This window comes from Equus asinus, chromosome 22 (assembly GCF_041296235.1).
Source record: "Equus asinus isolate D_3611 breed Donkey chromosome 22, EquAss-T2T_v2, whole genome shotgun sequence".
Lineage (NCBI taxonomy): Eukaryota > Metazoa > Chordata > Mammalia > Perissodactyla > Equidae > Equus > Equus asinus.
In genome coordinates, this window is record NC_091811.1 from 51,151,714 (window position 1) to 51,165,189 (window position 13,476).

The 13,476-nt window shown below is 53.4% G+C and overlaps 1 protein-coding gene across 8 annotated transcripts; it reads right to left on the bottom strand.

The window, feature by feature from the left end:
- Positions 1–1,764: 1,764 nt before the first annotated feature.
- Positions 1,765–13,253, bottom strand: LMBR1L (limb development membrane protein 1 like). 8 transcript variants are annotated; one of them, XM_044756024.2, is made up of 17 exons: positions 13,004–13,253; positions 10,328–10,412; positions 9,216–9,249; positions 8,031–8,170; positions 7,833–7,936; positions 7,015–7,141; positions 6,418–6,486; positions 6,216–6,280; positions 5,796–5,868; positions 5,621–5,704; positions 5,448–5,524; positions 4,807–4,884; positions 4,585–4,658; positions 4,262–4,352; positions 4,096–4,162; positions 2,555–2,716; positions 1,765–2,354 (listed from the first exon to the last, which is right to left on the bottom strand). In XM_044756024.2, the coding sequence occupies exons 1-17, from the start codon at positions 13,073–13,075 to the stop codon at positions 2,287–2,289; spliced, it is 1,470 nt and encodes a 489-aa protein (XP_044611959.1). In that variant the 5' UTR covers positions 13,076–13,253; the 3' UTR covers positions 1,765–2,286. The 8 variants fall into 8 exon arrangements, with proteins under 8 accessions (XP_044611959.1, XP_070350317.1, XP_070350314.1 ...); XM_070494216.1 differs by having other exon boundaries at positions 12,772–13,248; XM_070494213.1 differs by having other exon boundaries at positions 1,766–2,354; positions 6,216–6,265.
- Between the last annotated feature and the right edge of the window lie 223 nt (positions 13,254–13,476).

Below are 13,476 nucleotides of genomic sequence, written 5' to 3' on the forward strand. Positions count from 1 at the left end.
TGCCAGAACGCCCAGGCTCCGCCTTAAGTGGCCCCTGGCCCCGCCCCCCGCCCTTCTCCCAGGACCGTCCCGCCCCCTCCCACCAGGGCGGGGGCTCCAGTCCGTCACTGCTGGTCCATTTCGTGACTGAAGCAATTAACTGTCCCATCCTGGAAAACAGGCAGGGACCTGCCTAGGAAATTCTAGTAGCGTTACAGTCGTTGGCTGCCTGGATAAAGCATCCTTCCATCTCCAAGCCTAAGCTTGGCACCAAACCATCCTCCTCTGATACTTGAATTGGATCTTTGCTCTCCCAAAGCCTACCCTGGCAGGCCATGTGCTCTGCTATCATCCAGGAGGTATGGGTTCTAGCTTCTGTCCAAGGCCAGCCAAGCCCTTTGGGCATATAACCAACCAGAACCTCCCTTTCTCTGTGGTCCTCCCCAAACCTCCCCTACTTCCATCTTTCCTCACCAGCAGTAACCAGGACTGGAAGGGGTGGGCACCAGAGGACCATTTTCCCTGGTAGCTTTGCAGCCTTCTGCTGGGAGCTTCCTCAGAATCAGGAACAGAGCTCCATAGTTATAGTCTAGTTGAGGACTTCAAACTTTTGTCTCCTCTCTTGTCCTGGCCAAACCCCAACAGCTGCTTCTTTTCAAACGAATAACTTGTCAATTGGAAGCTGGTGGAGGGCAATGGGTACTTACATTTGTAGTCTCTAACAGGCTAATAACTGCTTCTGTTGACCTTCCATCTAGGCATCTCTCTAGCCTTCTTCCTCTCTGGACCCCCTGGGGCTCTGCCTCTGGCCACTCAGGTCTCATCTCAGAGGCTTTGAGCCTGCAACACTTCACCCACCAATCTACTATCATTTAGAAATCACTTTTTCTCAGAAGCCTTCCCTGATGTCCTGACAACTGCCCATCTCTGTGTTTCCTTGAGAACCAGTAATTAACTGCCATCCATTGTGGTACAATATTAGAATTATCTGCAACCTTTACTAGACAAAACAATTCTTAAGCACAAACTTGTTTATCACGTAGCCCTATAGCTAACTAAGCGCCTGGCCTATAGTAGAGTGCTCAGCAAGTATTGGTGGCATCTACACTTTTTTTGTATTCTATACTCACCCCTCACTCAGCTCTATGGCTAGCACTCACAGCAACTTTGTGCACATTAGAAAAAAGCACCCCTTCCACAAAAGACACCCGACTGCCATTTGTAAGAAAATAGTCATAGTAACTACATACACAGTGACTATGAGGTGAATGGTGCCCCTGAAGTTGTGCAACATACGACCTGCATGACCCTGAGCAGAAACTTTGCCCCTGCCCCCAACATAGCAGCGAGGCGCGCATAGCATTCAGGGCACCGAGAGCTGGAAAGATGGAGTTAGGTTCTTCTCTGAGCTGGGGATCAAAAAACCTTGTCAGGCCGCCACTTCTTTTACTCTACATCCAAGAGTCAAGTGAGGGAGGTGTATGTGTGTAGGGAGAGGCTATCCCATTCCTACACCCATGCCCACCTGCCCCCAAGGACTAAGGCACAGAACAAGGCCATGGGCACAAGGAAGAGTCAGGGGACCAACCAGCTTTACACAAGGCTAAGGGAGGAGGAGCTTCCCACTGCCTAATCGTGTGGCCTAACACCAGACCCAAGTCCCCAAAGGCCAGTAAGAATGTAGATGGAGGGCAGGCAAAGGATGGTGTGCAGGACCCGTTTCTCTCAGTTGGTAGACTTAGGACTGCAGGGAGCAAGGCTGTTCAAACAGACACAAAGACTCTTTAAAAAACCAAAGCAAACCCTGGATCAACTTTATTGCTGATAGTTGTGGCCTCTTCCTCCCTATGCCCTCATCTCTCTGGTAGTCCAAAACCCCTCTAGGACAGCACAGTGCTTAGGTTCTGCTGGGCCAGAGGCAAGGGAGACAATCCACCTCCCAAGTCCACCCCGGCCCAGTCCCTCCCCTGTCCCCACCCCACCCTATTGCACATCAAATCATGTAAACATGGCTACGGGCATGGCCCGAAACAGCAGTGAGGCAGATTGATGTGTAAACACGTTTGGGACCAGGAGCCAGACCCAGTCACGCAGCCCCACCCCACACTGGGGCCCATGGTTAAATCTGGAAAAGCGGGGGGGGGCCTGGTCCCAAACTCTGGCTCAGATTATGCGACAGTGCAGACGGCTCAGCTCCCCTCTGCCACCCACCCTCTCAGATTCCAGGTCCTGAGGTCCACCCACCCCTCCAGGCCTGGGCAGCAGATGGCAGTGTCCAGTTTTCTCCCTCCCACACCCAGCTGGAGGTCACTGGTGCTGGGTCTTCCTAGATGCCCGGGGGAAACCGGAGACAGGCAATGGCAGTCTGTCCAGCCCTGGAGAAGAGTAGGGGGCAGTCAAAAGTGAGGCATAGGTCCAGTCTTCAGGGATAAGACAACCAAGCCATAGACAGGGTGGATGAGGTACATCACAAACAAAGCAGAGAACATGCCCTCTCCCCTGCCGGGATGACCACTGTTCCAGAGGGCTCCACCTCACAACCACCCCACCAGCCTGTGCCCCCACCCCCTCTCACCAAAGGCCCGGATCAGTTCTGCCCGCACAGCTGCGGTGAAGGTCTTCACCAGACATAGAGTGGTGAGGCCCGCGAAGGCTGCATTGTAGAGGAACACGATGTAGAAATTGCCCAGCCAGTTGAAGCGTCCAAAGTCACCCAGCAGGTCAAAGCGAGTGAGCCCTGAAATACAAAGGCCGGGATGGGAGGTGGGCTCCCCAGCCCCTCCCTGACCCACAGCCCAGCTTTCTGCTGCCTCCTGGTGGCTACATCTCAACACTGCAACTGATCAGTTGGCCTCTCCTATGCATTAATTATTCCTACCTCCCAAGCTCTGTCTCAGGGGCAGTTCAGTCCTGTTGAAGAAAAGCATCAGCAGCTAGGCTTCCTTCAATTTCCCTTCCAGAGTTTGGCATCTTCTCCTCCAATGTGGCCTTTGCTCAGGCTGCAGGTGCCCCGAGGAGCTCCCTGAACCTGCTACTTGTTCCTGGATCAGGAACCTGCAACCTGTTCATCAAGCGTTTTTTTAGTAGACAGGGCAGTGTGGAGGCTAAGAGCTCGGACTCTGAGCTGCTTTGGTTCCAAACTCCACCCCTCACTAACTGTGTGATCTGGGGCAAATTCCTTCAACACCTGTGCCTCAGTTTCCTCAACTATAAAGTAAAGAAAATAATGGGACTGTGAGAATTAAATAAGACAATACACATAAAGCACTATAAGTGCCAGGCACCATTCTAACGCTCAGTGAGCCCTTAATATTATCACCATAAATCAAAAATCTGGGGCCACCCCCCACTTTAAAACAAAATACTCCTACTTGCATCCAATCTAAACAAACTAACTGATGGGCCCACAAGTCTAAATCTTCCTACTAAATCTCCATGGCATAAATACAGATGGTATAGCAGAGAGAGCATGAACTTAAGAACCAAATAGAACTGATGTAAATACTAAATCATTTATAATATATGGATGATGATGTGGGGGTGGCAGGTACTTATGCCACTCCCATACTACCTTCGGGTGAACTAGATACACTTTCGAACATTTTTACCAGGTAATTCTAGATTATAGCTCTAAAAATGGGAGAAGCCCTGAGCATATTATTTGACACCCCAGTGTGTGGGGAAAGCAATGGACTAGGGTTCAGGAGACAAGGGTTCCAGCCTGACTTGGCCTTGCCCCAAACTAGCTGTATAATTCTGGGTAAATCAATTGGCTTTTCTGTTTTTTATCTTTAAAATGAGAATGTTTATTAAATGATCCACCCCAGAAGATTTGGGGAAAAGTGGTGCTTCTCCACCAAAAAATGGACGTAAATGGGGGAGGGTGTGGGAGGAAGCAAATGGGAAAGGTATGAGCTTTGAAGCAACACTACTCTACTACTCTGAAGCTCAGCATAGGCAGTTTACAGAGCCTCAGTTTCTCCTTCTGTATAATGCGGATAATACCTCCTCATAGGTTTGTTGTTTGAATTAGAGAGAGCATATATATAAAGTACCTGCTTAGCACCAGTAGGTACTCAAAAAAAGCCAATTCCCTTACCTCCTTTTGCTACTTACCTAGAGTTCGAGAGAAGACAGGAAGTGCTGAGCTCAGGACCAGGAGGCAGACACAGTTCCCAATTATCTGGGTGGGAGTAAGGAAAGGGGAGGTGAGGGCAGGAGCTCCAGCACCTAGTACCCATGCATGTTCCCAGGGGGGCTTCCTCTACCCTCGCCCAGCTACCTGCGTCATGGCTGTGTCGTGCCATCTGGGCCACAGGCCCCGGAAGAGTGGAGAGCTGTAGAATCCCACAACCGATGAGACCATCAGGTAACTGCTACTGGGTTAGGGAAGAACTGGCCAGCTCCCAAGGATTAATGCCTCATCTCAAAGGGAACAGACCTCTCCCCTAGCCCTCCTTTCAAATCAAGTCTTTTCCTGCTTTCTGAACCCCAGGTTGGTGAAGACTTGCCCCCTTCCCCATCACCCTCACTGTAGCTCTGCCCAGAGTCCCAGAGGAGACAGATTCAGCAAACAGAGGCAATGATGGATTTCCAGAAGGATACAAGATGAGTACAACCTGAATGACAGCACCAAAGGAGCCCAGCTTGGAGAAGGAGACCTGGCCCAGAGAGGTACCCTGAGAGATGGAGTGGTGTCACTGTGGAGTACTTCCAACCATCAGTACCACCCAGCACTCAACCTTCCCTCTGGCTTCAGCTTCTGCCCCCTCATCCCAGCCTTTCCTAGGCCCCCCCAAAACACATGGTGGGATGCCAACCCAATACCTGCATGCCCCGGGGCATGGCAGCCTCATCAATGAGCAGCTCCAGGATGTGGATGGCCACAATGAGTACAGACAGGCCCTGTGTAAGGCAAGGTCACAAACTCCCATCCCTGCCCCAGCCCACAGCAGTATCCTGAGTTGAAAAGTAGGAGCAGACACCCTGGTCCAACATTTTCAGTTTCCAATTAGCTGTGTGGGATGTCCTCAAGGCTGTTGCTAGCAAGAGAACACCTCTGAGGGCATTATAAGATGTAACTTCCCAAGTGGAAGGACTGCAAAAAGGCTGAACAGAAAAATGTGCCCCTTCCTCCAGACTAATAAGATTTATTCCCAAGTCCAGGATGTGGCAAGTGGGGGGATGGACTGGATTTCGATCCTTATTTTCATCCCAGAGCAAACTTGCATAACTACTCAGTGGCCCTGTGTGGGCTTGGGCAAACTCCTTAACTTCTCTGTTTCTTCATCCACAAAATGGGAATTGATGTGCTCAGCACAAGGCAGGACACAAAGTAGGCACTCAGTGAGAGGTAACTATTATTATTGATGACAACCAGGTCCCTGCATCTCCTCCCTTTTCCCTGAGAAAGCCTAAAGTATTCAAGGGCCTACTGCTCCCCAACCCACCAAGGCTGGAATACCTACCGTCAGTACCAGCAAGAACAGCATGGCCAGGGGGTAGCCCAGGTTCCGCTGCCAGGCGGAAGCCTTCCGCCGCTTCTCTGTGCAGGGATGGGAAGCTGTCAGCAAGGGCCTGGAATGAGGGGCTACTTCCCTTGGGGAAGCCCAGGTATCCCGATCACTACCATCCCACATACCGAGCAGGACCCTCTGTGTCTGCAGAGCCAGGACCTGTCTGTGAACCAGCTCCATGTCCAAAGGCAGCCAGCAGGAGGTGGGATCTGAGGGCAGAGAGGATGGTGCTGCCCCCAAGTCCTGCAGCCCCGGCCCAAGCCACGCCCACCATCCCTGCTGGGAAGGACCACAACTCACTGCAAATCCTGCGGGTCAAGGCTGCCTCCTCAAAGGCTGAGCAGTACAGCTGCTCCTCCAGGTCTTCCAGCAGCTGAGGGTAGGGGAGAAGGAGGGACCAACTGACAGAGGCTCCCGGATTCCAAGGACCCCAGGAAAACCCTGCTCATCCCAGGGCTCCAGGGTCCCATTCCTTCCCCTAACCCTCATTCACCACCCTGTGGCCAACGACTTCATCCAGTCCCTCCCAACTGCCTTGTGTTCTGCTTTGCATGTCTGGTGACCAGCTCCAGATGATGGGGGTGAAGGATACAGGAGCCAACAAAAGCTGTGGCCCTCTGCAAGGTGTGCAATACACAACCATGGGATTGCTTCATTGTATGGCTCCCGCTTTGCAGGAAGCTTGCCCCGCAGGATCAAAGGGCAAGGAGCACTACATACCCGGGGCTTGACCAGCAGCTTCCCAGTGACCGAGAACATGCGGGCGAGACCTAGTGGAGTACAAACTGTGGGGACAGGAGCCAGTCACCTGCCAGACCCTTCTCTCCACCACTTCCCCTACCCACTCCTCTATTCTCTCTCCTTCCACCCTGGTCGCTCTGGCCCAAGGACCTTATCCATCCCCTCAGACCCGAACACTCACCCAGGAGCAGCAGGACTCCGAGGAAGGAGATGCAGGAGTAGAGGTAGGGGAGGTAGTACTCCCAGAAGTCTAAGGGTCAAAAAAGATGTACATCAGCTCGTCTCCCTCTTCCTGCTTAGGGAGGGCTCACAGGCCTCAGAGACTAGGGAAGGACACTACACTGAAGCCTACAGGGGTTAGGCAAATAATGCAAATGAGGAAAGCTCAACTGCCTCAGCAGAAGATGGAGTGGCAGGGACTACAGAAAACTGGAGATCCTAAGCCCTACTGAAAAGGCACAGCCGCTACTTGGCCTCAGTCACCAGGGACTAGTGTGGCTGGATCCTCAAACTTGTTAAGCAAATATGGATATTAACCTCTCAACTTTAACATGTCAACAACTGACTCATATACATATATTTTAATCAATGCATGGGCCCCACGGAACACTTCTGCAGGTTGGATTTGCCCTGAAGTCCATCAGTTTGAAACTTCAGTCTAAGGGAGAGGGTCCCAACCTTCTCCACCTTAGAGGGATACTGTTGTTCCAGGCAGGGGGACATTAGCCAACTGAAGAGCCACTCAGCTGGAGGGTGAGGAGGAAGCTGGCCCTCTCACCATAGAGTGACTCCCTGCTGGCCTTGTTGTTGTCCACAATGGCTGATGCCACCCACACTATGCCCAGCACCAGCAGAGTGAGAAGCATCAACATTACCACCGTCTCGTAGACTCGGCCCAGGACACCCTACAGGAGGAGGCAAGAGGTGGAGCGGGGAGGGGTCAGCACCAGGGCAACATGGGGAAGGAAGGAGACATCAGAGATGGCAGCCTGGCTGGGGGAACTAAAGAGCTTTGGATTCAGCAGACAGGGGAGGGCATTTCCCTCTTATTCTAAGTCACTCTGTCCTCCTACCCTATAATCTGGGGCCATTCCCTATACTGGATATTCTTCATTTGCAACTCCCTCCCCAGATTCAGTCCCCACCCTGCTCTGGGAGGTTGACCCCCGAGGTCTGCATCACATAAGCTCTTTGCTTTCTGGCTTCCTGTTCAGCTTGCCCAATGGGAAGGACCAGCAGGAGAGTGGAAGGTAGGAAGAGAGAGAGGTCAGGGTATTTTTTCTGTGTGTCCTCCCACCTTTGGCACCTTGGTTTCGGCAGTGGCTGCAACACTAAGACAACAGCTCCTCTGCTTGGTGGCTGCACCTCCCCAGCTTCAACTATCAGTGGGTTCCAGAAATGATTTCTTCCCTTCACTCCCATGGGCTTAGATGTGGTAATGACTTCTTGCTGTTGCTAGCACCTCAAACTCCTTGTTGGTCCCCTTAATTCTGACTATACCTCTGCAAATAGTCTGTTCATTGAAATCTCTTCAGGTGAAGCATTTGAGTAGAAATCTGGTTCCCGCCTGGATCAATTGACACATCTCCCACTCACCTTTCTGGAGCCAGCAAAGCCTTCAGACTCAGTGAAGAAGTATGCAAAGGGCATGAGGAAGATGAGGGATAAGTTAGAAAAGAGAAAAACAAGGTTCCAGAGGCCTAGAGCAAAAAAGAAAAAGCAGAGGTGGTCAGTAAGGGGACTGACCTACCTGCTCCCTATCCCCACCCCAAGCTGCAACCAGGAGCCACGCACCATGGATGAGGGAGCCGTTGAGCCACTGGATGTAGTAGTTTCGAGGCAGAGAGAGCAGCACCTCATTGCTGATGATGGAGAATGGCAGGAGCAGGACAGCACCCAGGGCAACCGCCAGGGTAAAGGTGCACAGTTCGAGCCTGGGCAGAGGAGGCGACAGTGCCCTTGCTTAGGTCAGATACTCACTACTCTATGCCCAAGAAGCCCCATTCGTCCCTATAGGCACCTGTGGCTTCTCCTGGAACCAGCTGTAGCAGTGACAGATCCAGGGAAAGAGCGGTCCAGTTGGGGCTCTACTCACTGCCCCACCCCCTGCCCTAGCCCTTACCTCCAGGGAAGCCTGGGCACATGGGATGGGCACACCTCAGGCATTCACAGGAACCTGGTCACCTGCCATGTCATTTGCCCAGACTGTCCCCAGGAATGTGATCTTCCTGCACATGCCTGTAGGGTATGCCGGGCATGAAGCCAAGCTATGGGGCCTGGCTTCTCTTCTCTGCTCAGGGATGTGGATTTCTGAGCCTGCCTTCTTCAGCCCGGATAAGAACAGGGTCACCCCATGTGGCTATGCCCTGCATGAAGGCACTACGACAAAGTGGGGAAAAGGAGCAGAAATCCAGCTTCATAGCCAAGGCCTGTGTCCTGGGCTGCAACAGCTGACAAGAAGGGACATTTTGATCTAGGTGGTCCATCAAGGGGGAAGGGTTGCCTTCTTCTAATCTGTTGACCCAGAAAGGTCATCTCTATGTTTTTCTCTATACGTGCTAGTGAATAATAGCAGCCTGGAGCAAGGGTCATCCTGTCAGAATCAAGCATGCCTCACCCTCGGGGGTTCCACCTTCCCCATCCCCTGCTCTGTTTCCATCCGTCTGCATCCCGCCCCACTCCCTCCCCAATAGCCACTGGGAAGTGAAGCCAAGCTGGAGCCATTTCCGGTGACTCAGGCCCCAGCCAACAGGACTGTGAGGCTCCCAGAAGCTCCTGGCCTAACCAGGGAGACAGGAACAGCAGCTTCTCCAAATGTCCCCAGGGTGAGGTAAAGCCGGAAGAAACCAGAAATCAGGTGGGAGCAGAAACTCTCTCTTCACTGTGTGAAAACCCCACTCTCCCTTCAGTTCCATGGGCCTCACTAGATCCCAGCTTCTAAAGGCTACTGGTACCAGCTGCTCAGGCAGTGACACTTACACAATCTTGTTGACTGTGGCATCTTCATCATCCACTACAAGAGAAAGAGGCATGGGGAAGAGGCAGGACATCAGCGGGCAGCTCTGGGAGCCATCTGTGTTGCAGTGTGCCCTCCTAACCCCCTTCCTGTCCCCTGAAAGAAGAGCCTGGCCACAGAGGCAGAGCTGGACAGGAGGCTCTTGGAGAGCTCACACGATGAACCCCACAACCTGTTCTCTGGCCAATGTGGCAGCTTAAAGGTCAGTGGTCCCAGGTGGGAAGAGTATAAGCCAGAAATTCCCCACTTCCCTCCCTCCCCATGATCTCTCCCATTACAGCTTCCTCTTTATAAGCTGAAATTACAAGAAACAACTGGTTTGTGAGGTTGGTTACATCAGTGGCTAGGTGTAGTGAAGGGAAATGAGGGTTGGGGGGGAGAGAGAAAATCCCCAGGGGAATCACACTGAGGATTCTTGGGTGGGGGCTTATGAAACCATCTGGAGGGGAAGAAAGGCTAGAGCCAGGACAAGATGATCTGTACAGGCTGGGGCCAGGAACTGGGGCAAGTGTGTCCGCCCCCTGCCCCCTTCCCCCCAACCACACAATGCCTACAGGAAGGACAGCTCCAGTCTGAGCACACTAGGCCCTCTATAAAGAGAAAGGCCACTAGCACCAGGCCCTAGGGCCCAGTGGTCAGGGAGGTCACTGGTCCTGGGTGTGTAGCAGTAGGAGAGGAGATGGCAGAGCTTGTGCCTGTGATAATATGCACCCTGCAGTTGCGTACTTTAGGTTCACAGAGGGTTTTCACATTAACCATCTCCTTCGGTCCACACAGTGATAATGGACTAAGCAGAGACTATTAGGCCCATTCATAGAGGATGAAACTGAGGGTCAGAAAAGTTACATGACTTGCCCAGAGGCTTTATTAGTTCCATTTATTAGATACTTCCTTCTAGACTTTCCACTAGACCACCTTGTCCCTGCCTCTGCAGGTTGGGAGGAAGAGGCAAAGTCTCCAGAACAGCCACCTCTCCTTTCCCAGAAGGCACCACAGGCCCATTCTCCTGAGGCTGGCCCCATGGCAACGGGAACGCTGGCAAAGGGAAGGCAGGAGGGAGGCAAGGCACAGGTACCTGTGGTGAACTCAGTGGGCTTCTTGAAGCGGGTCAGGGCGATGTGGCAGAGGATGTAGAGTGTCGCAAACAGAAGTGTTGAGATCTGTGGCAGAGTGTGAGCTGGGATGAGAAGCTCTAATCCCCAGCACATTCCATAGCCCCGGGGGCCTCTAATTCCACGGGGTCGTTTCCCCAGAACAAGGCTCCACACTTCCAGGGGTTCCATCTTTCTCCCTAGTACCTCCTTCTGGTCAGGGCCTCAGGGGCCTCTAAGAAGCACCAGACAGGGGCTGTCCTGTGCACCTGAGGAAACAGCACCCTGTCCAAATCTAAGGGGCTTTTCCTGGGAGAAAATGGCTTCAGTCAAACCCTGGGTAGTAAATGGTCAGAGAAAACGCCTAGAGACACATACACACCTGAAATGCGCCACGGAACCAGAGGGAATTCACTCTTGGCACATTGTTGGAAAGGAAAACAGATTTGAGGGGAAGAGGAGGATGTCTGCATGGTCCCGGCACTCCACTCCCCCTCCCTCCACTCCCCTGCCCCCAATGCCACCTTGCCTCAAGCTCCAGGAGAGAATCAGTAGGAATCACATTTCTATGCCAAGTCAGAACTTCTAGCCTGTCTTTATTCAGGGACCCTGAAAGATCAGGTCCACTCTGGGCCAAATCAGAGCCTCATTTAATCCTCTGCCCCTAAGAGTAAGCCTTAGTTGGGGCCCAATAGCTACAAATTTCTAGAGCCAGCATAAGCCCCTTTAAAAGCTGTCAATCCCTGGTCCCTACCTCAAGTGACTTCCAATTCCAGGGTCAGGCCTCTCAGGGCCTGTCCGGTGCCCTTGAGTGATTGGACCTCTAGTCCACAGTTACAGTGGGACTTGGCCAGGTTCCTCTGTACATGCATTCATCCCTACCTACCCCAAGTAAGCTACTATTGCTTAGGGGAGGAGCCACCAGTCAGCTAGGCTCCACAACCAGGGCCAGAGAGTCCTGAGAAGAGATGTTATTGCGTTTGAAGTAGGCCAAGAAGGCAGGATCAGTCTCATGGGCCCTCCAGTCTCCAAGAGGAGCCGACCAAACAGGGAATCTGCACGCAGCTATCTATACACGGAAGGAAGAAGTTATAGATACCCCAGAAAGCAATGGGTCCAGGACAAAGTCGTAGCTTTTGACATTAGGGAAGCAGAGTAGAATGAGCTACTGAGATTGTAACTGCAGGATTTTCACAGCCTAGTGCTCTGCCCTGGGCTTGCGTAATAGTCAGGAAAGCAGGAGGGCTCAAAAGGTCAGGCTGGAGTTCCACGCAGTTCCAGCAGAGGCTAAGTCATTCTCTAGAGCGGGGGATGGGAGCCAGGTGGGGGAGGCACCAGAAGTCTTCAGGCTGCCCTTGGCCAGCACTGATGTCCTCAGCTAACGGGACTAAAGGATGGGGGAGACATCCAGGAGGCTGCTTCTCTGTCCAAGGTCTCATCCCTCCCTGTTCTCTAGGAATGTGGGCCTCGGGCCCTACACTGTCTCAAGGCATGGGCATGCCGCCACCATATGCCCAACCCCACCACATGGGATTATCCAGTAAGGAACACACAAGGCAGGCTTCCTGAGAGCACATCTGGAGTTCTACACATGGACTGCTATGCTCCCTCTTTTCAGTCCTCACAGACGAGGGCAGACCTAGTTATGTCACGTTCACTTTACTCCTCCTCCAGTCTGAGGCTGCCCAGGGCTGACTAGAGCCTGAGAAAAATGGATGACCCCATCAGTGGGTCCCCCTTCATTAATACTTCTATTTTTCCAAATCTTTCTCTTTTCCTTTCCATTTAGTATTTGCAGGTTAGGGTTACCCTGGGGAGCTCGGGGGGAGGAGACAGAGGAGAAAGATGAGAGTTGAGAGTTCAAAGCAGGCTTGAGGAAGATGTAACTCCCTAGGCTCCACCGGGTGTCCCCGGCCCAGGAGTGAGGAGTCCATTGCTGTGTGGCAGGTTAAGTGTTGCTCTAGGGGCAGTGAGGGAGTCAGGAAGGCAGCCAGGTGCCCTCTGGAGCACGGGGGGAACAGCTCACTGAGGAAATCCCTGAATGGCTGGGAAGCTAGGAACCTCAGTTTCTAACAAACACCAATGGGAGAGGGAAGTGGGAGGGGGAAAGGGGAGTAGAAGGGGAAACCTTAGTTCTGCATCCTTACACAGTAGAATCCACCCCAGCAAGAGTCCTTTCTTCCAAAGTGGAAGACCCACCAAAGTTCCCCGTTATCTCCCCTTCATCAAGCATCAGTTGGGCTTGCGGGGTAAATGCGAATAAAGCCCCCCACCAATCAAACCCAGCCCTCTGGGGCTATCCGACTAAGATCGGCAGGCTCACCAGACTCTCAGACACACGAGGACTCACGCCCAGAACACCGGCGGGGTGGGGGACCGGGGGGAGGGCGGGGGGAGGGGCGTGTGGAGGGGAGGAACGGAAACCGACCGGCTTTGTTTATCGCGCAGCTACCCAGCTGATCCGGTCTAGGGGTTCGCCCGCCGGGGCACCAGTCCTTCTGTCGGGCCGGGCCCCCTCTTCGCTCGCCCCTGGTCCGAGCAGGGTCTGACGGCGCTCTGAGCCCAGGCGGTCGCACTCCGACCCGAACTTCTCCCTCTCTCGCGACGCCGGGGCTTCTCCCCCCAAGGTCCTACCCTTCCTGCCCGGGTCCCGCACTCACAATGCACTCGCGGACCCTCTCGTGGAACAGCTGCTCACGCACGGATAGCACTTCGTAGTCAGCTGCTTCCATACTCTGCTCAGCATGACTGAGGCGGGGGTGTCTCCGGGCCCGGGGAGGACGAGCGGGGAAGAAGCCGCCGCCGCCAAGCACCCGGACCCGGCCAAGGATCTTCTCCTCGCCGCCTGCGACGGAAACTCGGGGTAATATGGGGCTCAGATTCAGTCGTCGGACGCTCCGCCCTTAAAGGGGCAGGCACCAGCGCGCCTTGTTTTAAAGGACCCAGCCCCACCCCCCCCCCCCTGCTCCCGCCCCTTTAAGGTCGGGCCTCAGTCCTGTTTCAATCCAAACACCCGCCGCCAGGCTCGCAGCGAGGAAGCGCGGGCCCTGGGTCTATCTTGCCAGAGACCGAGTGACGGCACAAGGGATGGGCGGGTTCCTTCCAGAGAGCTGGACTCATTGGCTCCTAGAGA

Bases quoted from the DNA above. Each gene is read 5' to 3' on its own strand.
- LMBR1L (XM_044756022.2), bottom strand. From the start codon at position 13,075: ATGGAAGCAGCTGACTACGAAGTGCTATCCGTGCGTGAGCAGCTGTTC. The intron at 7,142-7,832 runs GTGAGTGGGAGA...CTCCTCCTGTAG, and splicing joins GCTTTGCTGGCTCCAGAAAG to GGTGTCCTGGGCCGAGTCTA. The intron at 5,705-5,795 runs GTGAGTTGTGGT...CTCTGCCCTCAG, and splicing joins CTTGACCCGCAGGATTTGCA to ATCCCACCTCCTGCTGGCTG.